The 23,123-nt window shown below is 35.5% G+C and overlaps 4 protein-coding genes across 7 annotated transcripts in view; 3 read left to right on the forward strand and 1 right to left on the reverse strand.

Moving 5' to 3' along the window:
- The window catches only part of LOC122009078 (probable WRKY transcription factor 33), a 40,337-nt gene extending 35,988 nt beyond the window's left edge, over positions 1-4,349 (forward strand). For 2 of the 3 annotated variants that reach the window (XM_042565078.1, XM_042565079.1), the window contains one exon: positions 3,638-4,349. In XM_042565078.1, the coding sequence (XP_042421012.1) occupies positions 3,638-4,154 (517 nt within the window). In that variant the 3' untranslated portion in view covers positions 4,155-4,349. The remainder of the gene's footprint in view (positions 1-3,637) is intronic. The other variant, XM_042565080.1, reaches the window with a different exon arrangement.
- A 1,821-nt stretch (positions 4,350-6,170) lies between these two features.
- On the reverse strand, positions 6,171-6,888 carry LOC122010807. Its single transcript, XM_042567280.1, has 2 exons — positions 6,805-6,888; positions 6,171-6,704 (listed from the first exon to the last, which is right to left on the reverse strand). Exons 1-2 carry the CDS (start codon positions 6,886-6,888, stop codon positions 6,171-6,173), a joined length of 618 nt encoding a protein of 205 aa, XP_042423214.1.
- A 1,510-nt stretch (positions 6,889-8,398) lies between these two features.
- On the forward strand, positions 8,399-9,061 carry LOC122010808. Its single transcript, XM_042567281.1, has 2 exons — positions 8,399-8,603; positions 8,823-9,061. The coding sequence occupies exons 1-2, from the start codon at positions 8,399-8,401 to the stop codon at positions 9,059-9,061; spliced, it is 444 nt and encodes a 147-aa protein (XP_042423215.1).
- Positions 9,062-16,317: 7,256 nt separating this feature from the next.
- Positions 16,318-20,220, forward strand: LOC122009079 (homeobox protein knotted-1-like 13). 2 transcript variants are annotated; one of them, XM_042565082.1, is made up of 6 exons: positions 16,318-17,003; positions 17,925-18,045; positions 19,200-19,393; positions 19,468-19,599; positions 19,663-19,799; positions 19,922-20,220. In XM_042565082.1, exons 1-6 carry the CDS (start codon positions 16,413-16,415, stop codon positions 19,923-19,925), a joined length of 1,179 nt encoding a protein of 392 aa, XP_042421016.1. In that variant the 5' UTR covers positions 16,318-16,412; the 3' UTR covers positions 19,926-20,220. The 2 variants fall into 2 exon arrangements, with proteins under 2 accessions (XP_042421016.1, XP_042421015.1); XM_042565081.1 differs by having other exon boundaries at positions 16,320-17,003; positions 19,914-20,220.
- The last annotated feature ends 2,903 nt before the right edge of the window (positions 20,221-23,123 follow it).

Below are 23,123 nucleotides of genomic sequence, written 5' to 3' on the forward strand. Positions count from 1 at the left end.
GATGTTGGATAACTGCTTTTATTGTTATTTTAGTTGATTGCTCATTCCATCAATCAATTGCCTCTATCTTGAACAAACTATTTTGTTACAACCATCCAACTACCATCACTCAATTGCTCCTATTATACTGCTATATGTTGTTACAATAAATTAACTATTACTCCTGTCGACTCAAAATAAACACTAGATGAATGCTTTTCAGGAGACGATTAAACAGAATGTTTCAAAACAAATAGTAGGTTTCTCAGTTGGCTGGTGCAGTCAACTTATTCATAATTAGTCGATTGCTAAGTCGACTGACACATTCTAAATCATGTCATTTGCTCACTCAGTGAGCAGTAGATTAATAGTTTTAATTCAATTGACTGGAATGGTGACGAGCCAATTTGAAGGCTTTCATTCGTGCCCATGATTAGATGTTCACTCTGCTCATCGTTGCACAAATAAAATCCGTCAAGTCGGCATTGGAGAGAACCCTTCTCTAAGTATAAGACCTTAAATGAAATATTCTTCGACTTGCCAAGCCTTCCATGGGTTGAGTATTTGTCATGCCAATTATCGGATCAATCTTGATTTGTTAGGGACTTCTTCTTGTCAGGTATCTTATCACCACCCTTGATTTATTGGAACTTCTCCTTGCTAGACATTCAATCACCTTTTATCTGTCAGGGCTTCTTCTCTGCTTTGTGACCTTTTCCAGCATACACTTGCCACAAGCTAATTAAACACATTTTTCAACACCCAAGATCAAAGCCGATTGCACCACCAATAGACATAAGTTTTGTTCCAGAATTTTGGGAAATTATTGTTCAAAATGATGAAGAAAGAATCAAATGTAAGAATAACAACAACCAAGTCTTATCCCACTAAGTGGTGTCGGCAAAGAATCAAATGTAAGAAAATTTTGTCATGCAAATCTTCTAGTGGGATATGCCACCTTACTAAGTCAAATATCATAAAATAGAACATTATGTTTTACTATTTGTAGTCTTACTATTCTTTTTCACATGAAATTGATAGAAGACTCACTAATCCTGAATATATGGTGAAGTTTGAATCATCATTCTTAATAATCGATTCTACAGATTTTGAAATTTTTGTTGGGATATATTTACAACTTCTTTATAAGGGAATCTTTAGAAATGCATTATTTTTTTTTGAGATTTAAAATTAAATCTCGTTCTTCTGCAAAGAATTATATTAATATTAATATATGATGTTTGCAATAGTAGCCACTCCGCAATGGATAGATGAAAACTTTTATACAATAAAGAATTGCTAGTTTTAGAAGTGTAGAATATCTTTCTAATACGTTACCATATCCTACTAATATTTATAGTGTAGCATAGGCTTATTGTATCACCTATATATCTTTCTTTCATTACATTTTATAAGACAACAAAAAATGATGTGCCAGTTTAAAGATAAATTTAATTCTATATTAAATTGTAGGCTTTTCCATATTTGTTATGCTTGTAATATTTTAAATGTGTGATCAAGATAATCTAAAACTAATTAGTGAATGCGTACATTAAATTGATGTAATGCATGTTACCTTTTCCATCGGTTCTCTGTGTACTGCAAGAAGAATGTAGCTTGTTTATATATTACAGTGGTTCTCTTTTAGGTTTTTCAAGCTTGGGTTTCTCTGTATATATTTAAACTCAAGATGAGTAGTACACTTCTTGATTATTAATTCACTTTTAGTAGCTAATGGATCTCTTTTAAGATATGTTTACCTACAGGGATGAAAAAATAATAATTTAATTATATTTTCACTTTACTACAATGGATAAGCTATGATAAATGGATGGTAAATAAAGGAATGAATGGCTCGTTCATTCGACGTACTCATTTGATCCGTCCTATTTACTCAACTTGCGCAACCTGTTCAGACAACCAAGTCCAACAGATATCTAGGCCCTTGCAGCTTGTTTGGTTTGTTTGAAAAACCTAGCCTATGCAACCCAATCAACTTGTCCGAACCATCCCTCATCTTGTTTAAACTATTCAATCCACTTGACTCATTCAAACCGTTTGGCCCATCCAACCCAATTAGTTTGTAAGAACTACCTGGCCTGCCCAAGTGTCTCATTTTTCCACGCCACTTGATCAGCATGCTCAGCTTGATGAGAGCACTTGTCCTACTTAACTCTCCCAATTCACTTTGCTTGCTCGAGCTACTTGACTTGCTAAATTAACTTAGCCTGCTTGCCCCGCTCATCCACCTAGGCTGCTCTACTCACCTGACCATTTTGTCTTGCTTGTTTTATTTGTCAGGACCGGCCCATTTAGCCCAATCTACTTCATCAACCCACCCGACTTGCTTGGCCTGGTTGACTCGTCTAACCCATTTGACCCACTTGACTCGCCTAACCTGTCCAATCTTCCAGCCCATTTGATTCGATCAGCTCTTTTGATTTGACTGATTCTATTGGTCTACTAGGCTTAGTTCAACCCGATCAAATCAATTAGCTCACCTGACCTATCTCACTTGATTTGATTTTTTGGGCTCTTCTAGCCTATCCAAATTGTCTGATCGGTTGAGCTTGCTTGGCCTGCTCAGCTGGAGAAGTCCATTTGCTAGTTTGGCTCCTGTATGCCACCTAACCTTTGGCTCAATCGGCCTCATTAACTTATGTTGGTGCTCACAAGTTCATCGTTTAGGTTTGATAACGAGGTCAGTGATTGCGAGTCCAGTGTTCACTAGGTCTGCTAACATTTTGTTGTCGTAAGTGCAGATTATTTCACAAACAGTCACAATTGTAATTATTTTTGCAAGGAGTCATAAATAAACATCTTTTGGTAAGGGCGAACTTTAGTTTTCGTCCAATTTGGGTGGAACCAAAATTGTGGAATAGAGAGATCTATCTTCTATCCAATATTTTATTTTTTTTTTCAGTAGTAAGGATAGAAAATTCTAAACATCTATTCTCTTTATAATCTATCCTTTCAGTTTTCTATCCAAGTAAACAATCCCTTAAGGTTGAGTTTACTTGGGGTGGAAAGATAGAAGGGAGAGGGGGAGGGCAGGGAAAATAACCAAAGAAAATGTAGGAGTGACACAAGCTTCATGTACAATTTTGTAAGTCTTTCCCTCCGTCCCCCTTCCCCCTTCCCCCTTCCCCCTTCCCCCTTCCCCCTTCCCTAAGAGATTGGTAAATTGCTTTTCACAAAGTGCACAATGTGCTGATGCTCTATGAGCTAGAATGTATCATAAACAAATGGTCTAATCCTCAGAGCTTGCCGACTCTAAATGAATGAGATAATAATTTTAATGCCATGTCATTCTTGAAAGATGGGTTGCAAGTCTGTTGGCCTAAGGCTTCCCCTCCTAGGTGTTGGCTGACACCACCTCTTTCTACCATATGGGCATCGACCTTGATACCATCTTTTGCCGATTAGGCACAGGAGTCTAAGACTGATATTGTACTAAATTTTTACCCCTAAGCCATATACTAGTATTTCATGCTAACCAAGACAAGTTCACATAGGTAGTGCTGCATGATCATTTCATTATTATTCTATACTACATGATGAACACACATGCATAATAGTACTGACTCAATTGCTTCACTTTTGTTATTTGCTGTTTTATGTTGTTTTACAACCATCCATTTCCTTTTATATAATGCAGAAGCTACTATAGGTGCACTCATAGTGGTTGTCCTGTTCGTAAGCACGTCGAGAGATCATCACATGATGCAAAATCTCTTCTTATCACTTATGAGGGCGAGCACAATCACCCTCAGCCATCAAAATACACTAATGCATCATCATCGACTGCTATTAAAGTTGCCACAGCTGTTGCTGATGAACACCTTGGCACATCCCCCATTTCTGGAAAAAGTTTGTCTGCCCAGTCACCTCAGAATACCAAAGCGGAGAAAGCAAATAGGGGTTCAAAATTTGAACTCAGGGATGATCGGGCATTGGAATCAACTCAAGCCCATCTAACTACTGCAGTTGAAGAAGAAGCTGCTGATATGAATCTCGAAAATGGAGGTGATCCAGCACCGGAATCCGCTCAAGCTCTTCTGAGCATGGAATTCAACTCATCCTCAGGAGATAGCAGCGGCATGAATAGCTCTGAAGGCATCAAAAGCTCCATGATTAACAAAACTTCAGCTTCAGTGTCTATTCAAAGCACCTAAATCAATATACTTACTGCAATTTTGACGCATGCGCTTTATTTAACTTTTCTAGAGATTTGTTGTAATTGCATCTGTATAGTCTTTCAATGACGTCCCTCATTTAACATTAGTTGGCAATGTCTCATACTCCAATTATCAGGGTTAACTTTGATCTGTAAAAATTTCTCTAATTATTAATCCTGTTACTAACTTTAATCTTGTCGAAATTCTTTTGAATTGCATATAAAGCTCATGGGGATGGTGGGGATTCTAAACTTTCCAAGGATCTTGAATTGATTAGTCCTTTGGATTAGTGTGCTACCTTTATTGTCATGGAGCATGTTGATAGTCTAACTATAGACCTTGGATTGTCTAGCTTTTTGGTGAGTTGGTGGTTAGTAAATTTATGATTGTCTTTTGGTAGGAAATGTTGAAGAATCTTAATTTCTTTAATGTGATTAGGCCCAATTAAATGATATTAATATTTGATAACAAGTCCTAACTAATCTGTATTAATTGATGATATTGTCTTAAATTTACAATTCTAGCCTTTCATTGTTGATCATTGGAAGAGCATTAAGTTTGGTTGTACTTAGAGAATGAGCATAAAGAAGTTGGAGCCTTCATCTTGGTGAAAGTGTTTAACTTTGAAATCTTTTAAAGATATGTATGAAATGTATTTTGAGTCTGACTAGATTCCTATAAGAATAATGATGAGGCACTAAAGATGACAAAATAGGTTGATCTAGCTGAACATGACTTGGGTTGAGTTGTGTACCGCTTAATAAACCGCTCAATATGAATTATCATGGGTCATGTCAAACATAACCTATGTAATATTTTATTGATAAGTTGGATTGAGTTGATGTGTAAAGTTATGGTACAATGGTAGAATACTCCTATAGTCTTTCTTAAGTATCTTGATTATATTTGAAAAATATATAGTTTATATTATTTTTTAATAGTCAAATATCTGAATTATTAAAAAAAATAAAATTAAATTAAAAAAAATGATAAACATGATTCTACTATTTGCCTACCATCAGAAGGTGGGGAGGGAGGACAAGGTGGATCATACTTGGCGTGGTCTATCTTTGTCACGATTTGAATTTGATATTGACAACTCACTTCACTTCCATACGTTTATCTAATCCATCAAGTTTATACATATCTCCAATGCATCATTCTTCAAGCGATAACTCTTCTTATCCAATACCCTATTACCCACATTAAAACAGACTTAGACGCTATTGTAAATATGAGAATTGTGAGTACATTATGATAAATAACAACTAAATAGGGCATATAGAAGCATCGATTTTCGCTGATCTAATACATTTAACTCGTTATAGTTTCCTAAACTATTGGTAGAATTTAAGTAAAACATAAGTTCATTTACCTCAATGTGAAATTTATTATTTGAGACTCGACTTGATTAGTTCCAATGAGTACTAAGAGCAACTTCAACCGGTGCCTTTTACACCATTTTAGTGTAAAAGGGACACCATATCTCCTCCAATGAAGACTCTAAAACTTGCACCAAAATGGTGCAAGTACGGATTTTTTAAATATAATATATTATAATCTTAAATTTATATTTAAAATATTCTTAAATATTATAAATTAATATTATTTAATTTAACTGAATTTATTATGTAAATTTTATATATTATAAAATTATATTAGTTATTAACTTAAATAATTAATATTTAAAATATTTGTTATATTACTAAGATTATAAATATATTAAAATTTATAATATTAGTAATTTCATAACAAACACACAATTAAACATTTAAAATTTCAAAATACATAACACATAGTCCATCATACAATTTAAAGATGCCACAAACACTAAAGTAAATATACATTTAAATAACTACTATAACATTGCAATACTAAACAAATCAATGTTTAATATTCTGGAAAATCACCTCCTAATAAACCACCGAAGTAATCATAAAATTTACCGGAACCATTCAAAAGATCTTGAGATCCTTGTTCTTCTTCTTGAGACGAATTGATCCTAGATCCTTCTCATTGATGTGGAATTGATTGAGATTTTTGGTTTTCAATCCTCTTTTGCATAATTCTGACTTGTTCACCGCGAATAAATTCATGCATTATCGGATCAGCAATGATATTCAAATCTTTGAATAAAATTTTATTCTCTTCCTTGAACATAGCAACGTTGGTATTTCGATCCAACGCCGCAACAAGTTCGTCATTCTGTGAAACCATTTTACTAAATTGTTGTTCATTCTTTCTCTTCAGTTTTGCTTTCTTCACCCCAATAGGTCGTTTAGTTGAAGTACCACCACTGTCTGAATCAGTGATGTTAAGATTAAACGAAGAGACATGTGGAGATGAAGGTGAATAAACATCTTTCTCGAGATTATATGATTGAGAATAATCAACTTGAGCAGTTTGTCGTTGCACTCTCGTAGATGCAGCTTTGATGTTGTCACTGTTGAATTTCTCAATACCTTGAAGAATGCTCCACACATGTCCAAATTTGAAGCCCTTTGAGTAATTAGGGTCTTGTACTAATAATATTTGAGCACGATTCATCTGTAAAAAAATAATACAATTATGAAACAAAATTAATAACTAAATTAGATATTGAAAACAACTTGGATAGTCTACAAAAGGAATAATGAAAATAACTTACAATATCTTCCTCTGATGCTCCACTTGGATTCAATTCTTCGATTTGTCGTACACAACCCTTCAATTTGGAAACAACAGCAATCATAGTATTCATTCTTTTTTGTAATGATCTTCTCGGTCACTCTGAATTTTTAAAATTTGGATCTTGATTAAACTCTATCTCAACTCTTGCCCAAAATTGATCCTTTTTTTGGTTGATTCCTATGATTGGATTTTGAGAAATATGAAGATAAACATGACATAAATGTTTATCTTCTTCAACTGAGTAGAATGATGAACGAGAATTCAAACTCATTTTTTTTCAAGAGTAAAGGTGCATTGTGATGACCATGTCTAGTATGTCATTATATAGGAAAAAATTATGTGCATTGTATAATATTTGTGTGTGCATTGTGATGTCCCGTTACCTACAAAAATAATAGTGTTGTGTGTGCATTGTGATGTCTCATCTTCTAAAATAATTATAATAGTGTGTGCATTGTGATGTCCCGTCATCTACAAAAATAATAGTGTTGTGTGTTCATTGTAATGTCCCATCTCCTGAAATAATTATCATGGTGTGTGCATTGTGATATCCCGTCGCCTGTAAAAATAATAATATTGTGTGTGCATTGCGATGTCCCATCTCCTGAAATAATAATAATGGTGTGTGCATTGTGATGTCCCTTCATATCCAAAAATAATAATATTGTGTGTGTATTGTGATGCCCCATCTCCTAAAAAAATAATAGTGTTGTGTGTTCATTTTAATGTCCCATCTTCTGAAATAATTATAATAGTGTGTGCATTGTGATGTCCCGTCATCTGCAAAAATAATAGTGTTGTGTGGTCATTGTAATGTCCCATCTCCTGAAATAATTATCATGGTGTGTGCATTGTGATGTCCCATCACTTGAAAAAATAATAATTTTGTGCGCGCATTGTGATGTCTCATCTCCTGAAATAATAATAATGATGTGTGCATTGTGATGTCCTTTCATCTGCAAAAATAATAATGTTGTGTGTGCATTGTGATGCCCCATCTCCTAAAAAAATAATAGTGTTGTGTGTTCATTGTAATGCCCCATCTTCTGAAATAATTATAATAGTGTGTGCATTGTGATGTCCTATCACCTGCAAAAATAATAGTGTTGTGTATACATTATAAATACATACCATAACTGAAAACAATTCAATCACATTCTTCATCTCAAAAAATGAGTGCTAAATATGAAGGTACATCAAATTTATCATCCTCAAGCTCTGAATATGATGATATATTTGAAGCACACAGAAGGCTTATCACTCAAGCGATCTACCGAAATAATCAAGTCATTTTGAAACATCTGAGTGAAGAAAGCAACAAAGGCAAACATCAAGGATCTATTCCTGGTCACATAGTGATCCATCGTAATAGAGAAGCTGCTGATCGTAATCTATTCAATGATTACTTTGTCGAAAATCCTACATATAATGCTGCAATGTTTTGAAGAAGATTCCGGATGGGAAGAAATTTATTTATGTGTATTTTTAACGAGGTTAGTAATCATGATAATTATTTTGTGTAGAAAAGAGACGGAGTTGGAAAACTTGGTTTGTCAAGTTTACAAAAAATGATGGCTGCATTTCGAATATTGACATATGGTGTACTGGCAGACGCTACTGATGAGTACATCAAAATAGGAGAATCAACTGCCATAGAAAGTGTGAAAAGATTTTGTCGTGCTGTTGTTGAAGTATTTGGAGGACAGTACCTACGATCACCCAATGCTAATGATGTTGCCAGGCTTCTTCATATTGGTGAGCAGCGTGGTTTTCCTGGTATGTTGGGTAGTCTAGATTGCATGCATTGGAGGTGGAAAAATTGCCCAACAGTATGGGCTGGGCAATATTCTGGTCGCAGTGGAAAGCCAACAATTATTCTAGAAGTTGTAGCTGATTATGATCTTTGGATATAGCATGCATATTTCGGTTTACCTGGATCTAACAATGACATTAATGTATTGGAGTCTTCTCATCTTTTTTCTAACCTTGCTCAAGGTATTACTCCCCCTGCTCGTTATGTCATTCAAGGAAAAGAGTACAACATGAGTTACTATTTAGCTGATGGCATATACCCAAAATGGTTAACACTTGTTCAAACAATTCAAGATCCACGCGGTACAAAGAATAAGTTGTTTGCAATGAAACAAGAGACATGGAGAAAAGATGTTGAGCGAGCATTTGGAGTGCTCCAATCACGCTTTGCAATTATTGCAGGACCTTCACATTTTTGGTAGAAAAATATTTTACATGATATAATGACTTCATGTATTATTATGCATAATATGATAATTGAAGATGAGCGCGATATGAATACCTCAATTGTTGATCAAGGTGAAGTCTCGTCGGCTGTAGATGTTGATACAACAGTAGATGACAATACTCGATTTCAAGAGTTTCTTGCTAGATATGAAGGAATCAAAAATAAAAATGCTCATTTTGCCCTTAGAAATGCATTAATTGAGCATTTGTGGGAACAACTTGGTAATTCTGATAATTAAGATTCATAATGATGTATTATTAATGAAGTGTTATTTGTATTATTAATGAAGTGTTATTTGTTTTGTGAAAATATTTTTAAAAAAATTATCTAAATTGTTTATGATTATGTATTATCTTTAAATATTAAATATTAGTATGTTTATTAAATTATTTCTAACAAAATTATAAAATACTAATTTTAATTTTCTTGTAACCAAAAACATAATATCATAAAAATTAGTTATCATATACAATAAAATTTTTAATTTTAATAGTAATTATTATCGTAATAAAAATATTTAACAAATTAATATGTATGTTGATAATAAATTATAAGATGGAAAATAGAATATTCTAAAGAATATTCCTTTTAGTGTAGGAAATGATGTGCATTGGTTGGAGTTGGAAAAATTTTGGTGCTCAAATGACACCAAATTAGTATTGAAAGTGCACCAAATAGGTTTTGTTGTTGGAGATGGTCTAAGTAATCATAATTCCCATGATAAATTAAATATTATTTACAATTTTCTAATATTTTTATTGTAAATTTTCTAATTCTAAGTTTCATCTATGGCTATACGATTAAAACCTGGATATTTAATTCTAAGATCTAAAATATTAGCTATACAAATAATTTAGAGAAAATTAGACTAATATTTTTTCCATAGATTATATATATATATATATATATATATATTTAAATCAACTATTTTTGAAGTAATAATCTAACCCCATGGAAGTTTCTCATTTGATCCAGGGTAAATCAGGAAGCGCTAATAGAGGTTCATCTAAACGATCATCATTCGTAGACTCGCTTTTCATTGAAGGGAAAATTCCTTGTAATACGTCACAACTGAGATTCGAATCTTAAATTTAGTATCCAGTTATTTAAATTGACTATTTTTGAAGGTAATAGCCTGACCTTATGAAAGTTTCCCATCAGCTATCAAGATATATCGAGAAGTGCTAATGGAGGTTTATCTAGACGACCATCATTCTTAGTCCCGCTTCTTATTGGAGGGAAAATTCTTTATAATGCACTGTAATTGAGATTCGAAGCTTAGATTTTTTAGTTATCCATTAGAGGGTCTAACCATTACACCATTGTTCCGAGGGTTTGAAGTATATTTATGACGGACCAGCTCTTTGGTGGGGTGAGATGAGTCGACTTGTTATCTTGACAAATTGAAAAACTCCCATCCAATCTAAAGCGGATCATATATTAGATGGACCAACTCACGAGTCTATTTAAAATTTAAAAAAAAAATCATATCCCAAAGATTTTAGTTACGGAAAATTTACTTTGAAAGCATCAATTTCAGTTAGTCTCAACCAAATGTATTCCTAAAATATATATTTTAAATATAAATGGATATAAAATGGACACTCATGTTTGATAAAAAATATAACTTTTATTTCAAGATTGCAACAAAGATAAATAATAAAACGATATAAAACTTAACTTACATGTATTTCTTAATCTGTGGGTTAACCTGTGTGGGTCTCGGGCTTAAGTGGGTTGGCTTACTTGGTCTCATCTTAAAATTGATTGATAAAATTTTAACTCAATCTCTTTAAATTATTTAATCGGATGAACCAATGGATTTAATTTAAATTGATGACTCTATCATTCATGGATTGTGGGACAAAATGGCCTGATGGACTCGGGTATAATTTTGCATTTGGGTTCACATCCAATAGTTCCTTGTTGGATCAAACTCAATTGCGCTGTAAAATAGGCCTTAGCTTGGGTCCCAATTTACGAATCCGTGAGTTTGTATTAATTCGGATTTTGGATTTGAGAAGACAAATTCTCCAAATCCAATTTAAAAAAAAACTCTGAGCTGAGAAAGTTTCATCCTTTGCCCTGTTTCAGAGTCAACCTCTCCTCCTAATCGTCGGCCAATTTGATTGATTTAGTGCTCTTGATTCCTCTCCACCAGTACAGTAGAGCAACCAAATCATCCCCTTAAATTGTCTGAATTTATCATCTCACAGTTGATTTCTTAACGCTAAACAGAAAGAGAAAGCGATCGAGCCTGCCGGCAGTCGAGTACGTACATAACTGTGCAGATTGACAGAGATGGTAGGCAGCGTGATGCGAATGTGAAGGTCGAGAGAGATGGTAGCCATGTAAGAATGCACATGCTGTACCCTTGGGCCAATTAATAACTTGCCGAGGAGGTAAAGATGCTCCTGTGCTATGAGAGTTTGGTAGCTGGATTTCTATTTACGAAGGAGGTGCAGACTGCGAAACAGGGGACCGCTCTGCTCTGTCCTGCTCTCCTCTGTTCTGTTCTGCTCTGCTTTGTGTGTGTAGTCTGTGAATTAAAGCAACAGTTGATGAATGATTAGGAAGTGGAGGAAGCGTAGCACGATTGAGAAATGGAGGAGGGACAGCTGGTGGTGTAGGGGACCATGGATCCATTACCCACCTGTCTCATTCACTCCGCCCCCATTGCTCTTCTTCTTCCTTCCTCCTTCCTCGTTGCTTCGTGCTCCGTGCTGCAACTCTTCCTCTCTTCTCTCTCTCTCTCTCACTGACGGCCTTCTTTTTGGTTCATCTATTAGCGGTTTGATTGTATCTGATTTAGAGTGTATTTGCTTTGGGAGGATGGAGGGAAACATAAATGATTTGTTTTCTTTGTGATTTCATTTGGAAAGAATGTAAATGCTTGGTTTGTGATTTTCTTCATGCAATTCACAATATTTCATTTCGTTACTCTTTCACAATATAAATGATTTGTGCTAACGATAAAGCGCTTTCGCAGTTAATCAGACAAATTTCTAACTGTGGCACATTGTGAATTAAGTTTGTCTATGGTTTCACACTTCTTGATTCATCATAAAAAATTTACATAGGATCGGATTCGATCAGTTACTTTCAAAATTAATTGATTCAAAAAAATTAGACATACTTTCTACTCTTACTTAGCAAGGTGAAACATCCAAAATTATATACAACAAAAATACATTTTTTTAAAACCCTCGTCTCCTATTACATGGCCCACTACTCGATCGGTCACTTTTAAAAGCTAGGTGCCTTTCAGGATAGAGAAACTTTTTACCCAAATTATCTTATGAAATTTGCACCAAGAAAGGTTAGAAGATTAGGCTATAGATACATGAGAGACTATCTCAAGAGATTAAACAATAAGAATTTTGCCAACCTTTAAATGTTCTGTAGGTCCCTTTTTCTATCCTTCAACATCTATAGCTTTCACTTTCTATTATGTTATTCTGTCACTGTTTAGTTGATTGGATTTACCATCAACCACCTATTTTCTTGATCGCTATAATATTTAGTCTATCAATGATTAATTATCTTAGTCGATTGACTTTCATCGATTGTTCTCCTAAAGATCTAGGTCATCCAATTATTTTTTTTTTTTGGGATGATACAATAGTTGAGATATTAAGTGTTATTATATTAGATCTTATGGTCAAAATTTGACGTGTCCGAGCATTCCTTTTTCTATATCTGACCATTACACTAACGACTAGTAATTACTCATGATTTATCTCCTCCTTGTTAATTTAAAAATGGATTAATAGAAAAATTAGGAGTGAACGAATCACCTTTTACTACATTAGGTCATTCAATTGTTATAGCTTGGGTGTGTTAGATATACGACTATCATTCAACTTTCTGGTTGCTCATTTGACTTGGCTCCCAATTGAAATATTTTATTTGCTAGCTACCAAAGCAAGAGTCAACTATGTAGTTGACTAAGCTCACTAGTCAATTGAAACCTCGACTATGATCATTCTAATTCTAATGGTTGAGTGTTTGTCAAACTTGGGAACTACCCTCTCTTGGGTCATAATTCTCTCACCTCTTAACTTGTTTATGAGCTTGCCTTCCCCAATTTGACTTTACCATCAAGGTTATCCCCCATTAGGTCTTAAGTTCTCGGATGCACTGATCCCATGACGTGCTCCATATGCCATCTTTTACTCCTTACGTAGTTCAACTTCCTCTAATTACCGTCAGTGTTGCACCTTGATCTTTCTTATTTTGTAGTCCCCTCGAAGGTCCCATTCTATTGTATTGGTGTAATCAACCGCAATTTGGTTCCAATAAACTTGTGTTTTGATGTTTAAAAATATATTTAGTGCAAATTATATTGAAGTAAGATTAAATTAGATTTTTCAAGTAAGTTAACATTGACTACATACCTGACATTGATTGAAGTTAAAAATGAGTCAATATTGATTTATTGGTAAAGTGAGAAGTTCAATAGGAAATCCACAAGAGAGAATTTCAATAGACGTTGGCAAATGAGAAGACCAACTCGAAGTTGGAAAGTGAAAAACCAACGAAATGTTAACAAATAATGAAAGTCTAAGTAAGCCAAAAGAAGATAGGATGTTTGACTCTAGAGTGTTGAACACAATGGAGGAGATGAAAATTTGTTTACAAAATTGTGTTATCGAGACTTGAATTTAATGTTGGAGTAATCGGTGTATCCTTAAGTTTTGATGTTTAGACAAAGAGTTTAACTTATGGTTTGCATCTATATTTGATATTCGTTATTAAGTGTGCAGGTAATAGGCGCAAGGAAAGACCAAGTGTGATTTTAGCAAAGATAAAGTCCAAGCATGAGAGTTTTAGCGGTGTAAGTCTAAACTTGAGGTTTAGCCGTATAAATCCAAGTGTGACTTGACAAGGTGAAGACCCGGAACAAGGGGCTCTTGGCAAGGATGAAGTCCCAGAGTGAAAAACTCTTAACAAGTGAAGTCCCAAGAGTGAAGAGCTTCTTGGCAAGGATGAACACCTAGAGGTAAGGAGCCTCTTGGTAAAGGAAGACTTGACAACAAGGACAAAGCCGAAGGAAGCACTTGAGACAAGACGTAAAGGATGAGGACGCATTCAAGGGACACAAGCCTTATGGAGGAGGTTAGAAGGTAAGGTCAAGGTTATGCGTGAGTGATTGTACTCGGGGAGTAAAATCTTAAATTAGACTTTATTAGTTGATTGGTATATGTCTCAATCGACTGGTGGCTGAGAACCAGTAAACTCGGAATGAAATTCCAAGATTTGTGGTTCTAGGGTTATTAGTCGACTAGTAAAGTTACCAGTCAACTAGTCTAGTTGACTCAGATTGACTGACTTTAATGATAAAATTAGAGGTAGTTAACCCCTAATAGTCTCCAAAGTTCAGAGTAATCCAAGAGTTCTTGATTGAGTTTGTGATGAGGTTTCTCCACTAACAAGGAGGATTGAGCTAGCCAGAGTTCCGGAGACTAATCCACTAACGGATTGAGGGATTGCCCATCTTATGAACAACCGCGGAATAAGAGCATCATCTCCGAACCACGTAAACAAATATATTAGGATTTGTTTTCTTTCTTCTTGTCTCTAGGATTAACTTTCATATTTGATTGTGTGTATTTTTACTGCGCTAACAAGTATAGAAAAGTGAATGAAGTGGGTCACCGTCTATTCATCCCCATAGCCGATGATCAAGGTCCCAATATCTAAGATATCTCGAGTGAAAGCCAAATTTCCTAACCAATTAGATTATAAGAAATTAAAATTTAAATATGTTAGTTAATTATTTAGTAATTAATTAATATTTTTCTTTTACTATGTAAAAAGAAGAGTAAGAAAGTAAATAATTTCTTTCAATTATGTACTAGTTTATTTATACTAGTGCGATTTAAAAGTTAGAAGGAAGAATAAAAATTAATTCTGACTGTTAGACCGATAAATCTAATCATCGTGCGAGAGAGAGGGGGTTTTTATTTTTTCTAACGATTTAGATTATTTGATTCTTCTTTATCAATAATTGTGATTTAATGTTCGTTATTTTTCAAATTCTATAAATAAGAAATGATGATTTAATGTTCGTTATTTTTCAAATCCTATAAATAAGAAAATCATTTGATCATTTTCTCTACTCTTATTTTTCAATTTCAAAATTTAAATTATTTTTGACTTCAATTCTTTAATTATAATGAAAGGAAGAGGTTCATCATCTTGATTTTGGAGGGGCAAGAAAATCCAAATGAGGATCACGATATTTAATTTATCGATAATTAGTCCAAGCAAATTTTGACACCCAAGATATAAGAAAGTAATGATACAATACTTTTGATGTTCAAAATACTCCTTTAAAATCATAGGGATAAGTAGACAACTTAAATTAGTGAAAAATCATTTTCTTTATAAATTTATAATTTATATATATGATTTAAAATAATAATAATCTTGAATCGTAGTGAACCGTGAACTGATGATTCCAAATCGTAAACTGTAACCGTCTGCAACATTAAGGTTAAGAGTCGATTTGTCAGGAATCGTCGAACAAGTAATTTCAAACCATCAAATCATCGAACCGTCAATTTCAAATCATGATCGGTCTAGTCTAAATAGCATTTTTTTTTGTAAAAATTATAATACGAACCTAAACTTTTCAAAATATAAAAGTAAAGCATGTATGAATTCAAATAGGTGCAAGAAACACATTCATATTTGAGATTTGAATAATTTAGATCTATTAATTAGTTTTTGGATCAAAAAACTATTACATGAATTTAATTTGTTTAAAATATTATACGCGTTTAGTGAATTTCGGGAACCAAACCCTCCATATTTGGGATTTTAGTACAAAAGGCAACAACATCTGCGATATAAATCTCTAAATCCTTAAACCATAAAATACATCAAACTTGCCACCAACCTTTGAAAGACTATAGGTACAACCGTACAAGACAAGAATTAATGAAATTAATGAGCAACTAAATACACCATAATGTAAGCGAAAGCCATGATTTTCAAGACGTAAACAGTGGCAAGTGATAATTGACTTAGAATGATTTAATAATAAATTTTAAAAAAAAATTAAAAAAAAATTGTTGTGCAGTGCAGACAGTTTAAATGATTAGAGATCCGAGGAAAAAGGGTAAAAATATGAAAATAATAATAAAAAAAAGTAAAAAAAAAAGAATAATTAAAAAGGACAGCCCAACTCAGGCCATCGGTCACCAACCAACCACTGCAAGTCGTTGTCTCTCTCTCTCTCTCTCTCTCTTCTACAGTTGTGCGCTTACTATTTTTCTACTTTCGACTTCCACTGCTTGCCCAGTCTCCCTTCTCCGGCCATGGCGTTCAGTGCTCGCATGCCTCGCGACTTGGCCTTCGCGGACCAGCATCTGACCGATGGTCCCGCCGCCATCATCGGATCCGTTGATTCCCTCGACAGCGCGGCGGAGCCGGCAGCGAAGCCCTTCGCCTTGGCTGCCGCCGCCGGCGAAGGGGGCGGTCCCTCCTGGCTCAGCGCTTCCTCCCTCTCGCACCACGGAAGCGTCCTCCATCTCCAGTCCCATTCCGACTCATCTCCCTCGCCTGGGTCTGCCGTGGGACAGTGGTTCCCGCGCTTGCCTGTGCTGCGCCGGGATGCATGCGACGACGAGGATCTCGCTGCCGATGACCCCGCGGGGGAGGAAGGGAGCGGCGGAGGGGAGGTGGGAGAGGGAACGTGGCGGAGCGCGAGGTACAAGGCGGAAATAATGGCTCACCCTCTGTACGAGCAGTTGCTGTCGGCGCACGTCGCGTGCTTGAGAATAGCGACGCCGGTGGACCAGCTGCCGAGGATCGACGAGCAGCTGGCGCAGACGCAGCACGTCGTGGCCAAGTACTCCGCGCTTGGCGCTCAGATGCTGTCCGACGACAAAGAACTCGATCAATTCATGGTAAAAACAATTTTTTCTTTTTCTTGATTAGTGATTGTGATTTCAACCAGGTAATTCTTGATTGCTCTGCTCGATATCTGAGTTCAGTGTAGGTTAGAGGGGATGGAAGAGTCTCATAAAAATTCCCCTCACGAATTTTACGGAAAGAATAAAATTCCGGCGCATTATGATATTATCTACTTTTTTTTGCTACTGTCCGCCCTTTTTGCCTTTTTGTTATCTCCTGCAACTCTTGTCATGTCATGTATCACATACAGAGATACTTCTAGGGAGATGAAGGTAGAAGGTTTTTTGCTGTTCATTAACTCCTTTTGTTCCTCAGATCACCAATTTGTGATGGCAGGAATTTTTCAATGCCGACTGCCAATGACCTTTAGCTATTAATCAGTAATGAAGCAACTTCATGTTTGTGCCACACGATATACAAAATTTCAGCAAGAATTTCACCCAAAAATGTGAGGAAGATGGAGCTGGATTCTCATATGAACTTAAGGCTTGAGTGATTTCCAGGAAACAGAACTTGGAATCATTATTTATCCTAATTCTAGGATGGAGACCTAGATTATTCTTTATAGCTTGAATTTTATTTATTAGCATTATTAATTTTCTGCAGCACAAATGAAGCTGAAAAAATAGACACTAATTTTTCTTTTAATGAACCATTAATTGTCCGAAGTTAGCACATATCTTTTTTCCCCTGCGTAGCCATTCTACCATCCATGTCGTATTGGCTACTCGCTACATGACTGTAGATTTGTTCCTGCAGGTCATTGGTCCATACAAATCAGAAAATTTTCAGCTCTTTCAACTAGTTCAATATTTGAAGATACTCAGCACTTAAACTTTACTACTTCATTATGTTAATTGTGCTATTTTTCTTACCACTATAAGCTTATACCAGGCTTTTTATATTTTTCTTAGACACAATATGTCTTGCTACTCCGTTCCTTCAAAGAACAGCTACAGCAGCATGTCCGTGTTCATGCAATGGAGGCAGTAATGGCTTGCTGGGAGCTTGAACAATCACTGCAGAGCCTTACAGGTTAACTTCATTTTATATTTCATCATAGGTTTAGCGTAGTTGACCCACTTAATTCCTACTTCATACCTCAGCTTTGTTTCCTTTTCCCTTGAGTAAATGGGAAGTGATGCCATAACCCAGGCCCAGATGAAAGGTTGAAGATTGATTCAAATCTTAATACAAAACAAAGAAATTGTCTAACCCCTATTATTTGTATAAGCATTAATTTAACCATTAATTAATTCTATAGTTAAATAAATTGAATTAATTAAATTAAAAAAATCATAAAATTTTAATTAATATAATTAACTTTAGTTCACTTGTGCTCACAAACTCTCTTTATTTCTTAATTCATCGTTTCATAATTCTTGTATAGATAATTGACACTAAACCAATTTATCATATTAATAAAAAATGAATCAATGTGCTATTTGACTTGTTCTTAACTGCTAGCCTAATAATTCTACTGTGCCTATTAATTGTGAGCCTAGGCCTAATAAACTCATGTGTGATTTAAGGCCCTAAATAAACCTTATTTTCCAATTTTGCACACCAGTAAATCCTACTTTATGGTTTGCAAGGAATATTGATTGGAAATTGATATGGTTTGGGCTTTCTATTCACTGAATCACTTTCTAGAGCTTAGAGCACACGTTGAGGTTCTTTGGTGGATGTAGGATATTAGATTTCTTGTAGAGAGGAAGATTTGCTTCATGAAAAATTTACTTTTATTATTGGGGACACTCTAAGGTAAAAGGTTAAGGATGAAGGGTAAGAGGACTTTTATGTAAGGTGCGGACTTTTATTATTAAATTTTGCTTCGTTTGTTGGAGTAGGTTTGTATTGAACAATTTTTATTCGTTTGGTCTATTAAGGCATTGAATTTTCATCTTGAGGCGACAAATTCCTTAAGCATCATAAGTGGTGCTCTAATCTCATTTAGGGATACTAGACAAGTTTGATCCTAATTACAATTATTGAGCTACTAACACATACATTCCTATTTGCATTCTCTATTAATCTCCAGCTTTCAACTGTTTGACTGACTATTTGAATGATTTTGCATGTTGATGAAATAAAACGTGTTCAATGGGCACCTAAATCAATGCACAATTCCTCCACAAGAATGATTTAGCTAGGAAAGGCGTCTGACACAGTTTGTGGTATGGCTGCAGGAATTTCTCCTGGTGAAGGCACAGGTGCGACCATGTCAGATGACGATGAAGAACAGGATGACAGTGAAGCAAACATGTTCGATGGCAGCCTGGATGGATCAGATAGCATGGGCTTCGGTCCGTTAGTACCAACGGAGAGCGAGAGGACCTTGATGGAACGAGTACGACAAGAGCTGAAGCATGAATTGAAACAGGTATATAGATGATGAGTGCATAATTTTCATCCACTTAATCGTGTCGATCATAACCGTAACGTATACTTCTGAAGGGATACAAGGAGAAAATCGTAGACATCAGAGAAGAGATACTCCGAAAAAGAAGAGCTGGAAAACTCCCCTGTGATACCACATCAACATTGAAGGGCTGGTGGCAGTCCCACTCCAAGTGGCCATACCCTACTGTAAGTTCATAGATCGCTTGAGAAGCATTGGAATCTTGACCGGAATATGGATTGTGTTCGTAGGAGGAAGACAAGGCACGGCTCGTGCAAGAAACAGGATTGCAATTAAAGCAGATAAACAACTGGTTCATCAACCAAAGGAAAAGAAACTGGCACAGCAATCCTACTTCATCAAGTACATCAAAGAGCAAGAGAAAAAGGTACAAAAAGCAAGACAAAAACATCAAGTTTCTTCTTATCAATTAAAATCGAATTTAGTTTTCTGCTCTTATTTTGGGCCGAGCTTTCTTCTTATACACAACTGCGAAATAAAGCAATGCAGGTGATCAGAAGCAACTTTGACAGCAAATTGTTAGGATCCTCCACAATGAAAAGAAGATTAGTTTTTCAAAGCTCAATAAAACGATGCAGAACGACCAGGTTGAGAATCAAAATCTTTTATCTGAGCCACACTGCAGAAAACTGATAAGTAGTGCTGTAAGATTAGATTATAGACATTAGACTGAACGATCTTCTCGTAGTCTTCTTCTCCTTTTCTCAAGGAAGATGTGTATTTGATCAGGAAGAAACGAGTGTGATTAAATTGAGTAATACTTAATCTTCTCCTCGCACGTTGCACCATGTGCTCTGTTATCAAGTTTTTGGTCGAAAATGATCGGCTCACCTTGCTGTCCTTTCAAGTTGCGTGATTGAGTAGGGTTATCAAATTACCTCTCTCCCATCTCATCATTTTTTTCAATTCGTGGGATCGAGAAGAGGTTTCTTATTATACCTCTCTACCTTGTCGTCCTTCCAACTCTTGGGATTGAGAAGGGTTTTCTTATTACCTCTCCTAGACCTCGTTACTGGTCTTTTGAGTCACGGGATCAAGGTAGTTTTCTATTATCCTAGTCTCGACTTTGTTGGTCTTCCGATCGAGTTGCAAGATCAAGGTAGCCTTGCATAGTCTTCCGAGTTGAGTGATCGAGCTTGATCTTCTCTATTATTCTTTCCCTGATTTTGTTGATCTTCCAAGTTAAGGGATTGAGTGAGTCTTCTTTACATCGCTCTCCCAAACTCATGATCACGGGATCGAGCATCCTCTTAGTGATAGTAAATTACCTAACTGCTGAGGGATCGACTTGATAGTGTTCTCCCCTATTAGAGAATTAGATACAAAGATTTGATTGTGATTTGAATTTTGAAATTGTAAATATTATAATTATGATAATTTATATTTTAATGTAAATTTTTTAGTATAGCTTAGTTTTCAGATTTAAATATTTTTATTCTTTATATAGTTTTCCAATTCAATGGAAACAATACAAGAAATTTTTTTTATCAACTTGTTTATCTTTCATGATTGATATCCTCAGTCTCTTCTTTCTAATAAAATCCTAATTTCTTCTCTCCCTTTTCCCCATGACCATTGCTCAAACTCAAGTGACCTTCTACAATTCTGTCAACCCGACCTCCCCTCTCACCCTCATTAATATTTCTATCAAGATATTGTCGAACTTATCTCCACCAATTGTACCTCTTGGAAACTACAGATTGAAGCTATCCTTATTAGATATGATCTTTTCAAATTTCTTGATGGCTCTCACCCATGTCCACCACCCATTGCTCACGTGAACGATGTTGACACGCTAAATCCAAATTACCTTCCTTCGATCCGATAGGCCAATGTGGCCACTACTTCAGTCTCCGCCTCTCTTGCCTGACTTCTTGATAGTGGTACATCTCATCATGTTACCTCTGCCCTCAACAATCTATTGTTGCATTCTCCATATGACAGTCCTGATGACATTGTGATGGACGATGGTACTGGGTTACATATGAGTGAACATTCTCCATAAGAGCAGCTGGCCTCACCAACTTCTTCCTCTTCCCTCATTATGTTTTTCAGGGTCAAAACTTCACCTTAGTGACATCATCATTTAGAATATTCGTCTGGGTCTATTTTTAACATTTAGCTACCAACTTTAATTTAAATTTATCATTCAGTTTATCACATTCATTTCATTGTCACAATTATTATTGCAATAAAAGTCATAAATTATCATTTTCTCAATCTTCTATTATCTCTATTGCTCATCTGTAAATTATTTTTTCTGATGTCCGGACCTCCTCTATATATTCAGTTTTTCCACACTTTAAAGCTCTTGTTGTGGCATTTCATGCCTCACATCACCACCTCACATTCCATAACACAATGGTTTCTTTGGGCATCATCGTCACATTATTGAAATTGGTCTTGCTCTCCTATCCCATGCCTCTTTATCTCTTACTCCGGTCCTATGCCTTCTCCACTACAACTTATCTCATCAATTGCATGCCCACTGTAACTCTTCATATGATGTCTCCTTACCACAAATTGTTTGATTTTCCTCCCAATTACTCCAAACTTCGTACTTTTGAGTGTCTCTACTATTCTTAGTGCTGAGATTCAATCAAAACCCCACATTGGAAAGATTTGGTAAAGATCATGAGTTTAAAAGGACGTAAGATATCTCTATTGGCATGAGACCTTTTGGGGAGAGCCCAAGAGCAAAGTCATGAGGACCTAGGTCTAAAGTGGATAATATCATGTCATTATGGAGATATGTGAACATCTTTTGGGCGCAACACCTAGCTTCATCCCTACTCTTCTCACAAACTTGATCCTCGTTATGCATCTTATTTTTTTCTTAGATATCATCAATGGTTCGCTTAGGCACAACACCTTCAGCTACCCCCTCTAGCACTCCAGCACAATCGACACCACCCACCCAACCTATACCTTCAATCCGACCACTACATATTATCAACCATTCTCATAACAACATCCATAAACCCATCACCAAGCTCAACTAGCCCATGAAATTGAACCAACCTCTGTAACCCAGGCTCTCAAGGATCACAAATGGCGTTAGGCCATGTCGAATTTGATGCTCTTATTAGCAATGACACTTGGGATCTGGCTTAGTCATTAGCTTAGAATATAGTTGGTTACAAATGGATTTATAACATTAAACGATTAGTTGATGGTTTTATTGACATGTATAAAGCTCAATTAGTAGTCAAGGGCTTTCATCAACGACCTAGTGTTGACTATCATGATACGTTCAACCTTGTTGTCAAACCAATTATAGTTCGTCTTGTTCTCTCTCTTGCTGTCAGCCATGGCTAGTACATCCGCCAACTTGATGTTAATAATGCCTTCCTTCAAAGTGCCATAACAGAGGACGTTTATATGATGCAACAATTATATTTTCTTGATACATATTATCCTTAGCATGTTTACAAATTGATGAAGGATATCTATAGTTTCAAACAAGCTTCTTGTGCTTGGTATAATAAATTACATTGTTTTCTCATTACTTTTGGCTTCTTCAATAACACTGTAGATACTTCTCTCTTTATCATCAATTGTATAGTTTTCACATTATATCTTCTTGTATATGTTGACAATATTATCATCACCAAAAAAGACACGAGCTATTCAACATTTCATTGATCGACTAAACAAGCGGTTCTCTCTTAAGGATCTTGGCGCCTTGACT

Source organism: Zingiber officinale, chromosome 8A (genome assembly GCF_018446385.1).
Source record: "Zingiber officinale cultivar Zhangliang chromosome 8A, Zo_v1.1, whole genome shotgun sequence".
NCBI classification, from domain to species: domain Eukaryota; kingdom Viridiplantae; phylum Streptophyta; class Magnoliopsida; order Zingiberales; family Zingiberaceae; genus Zingiber; species Zingiber officinale.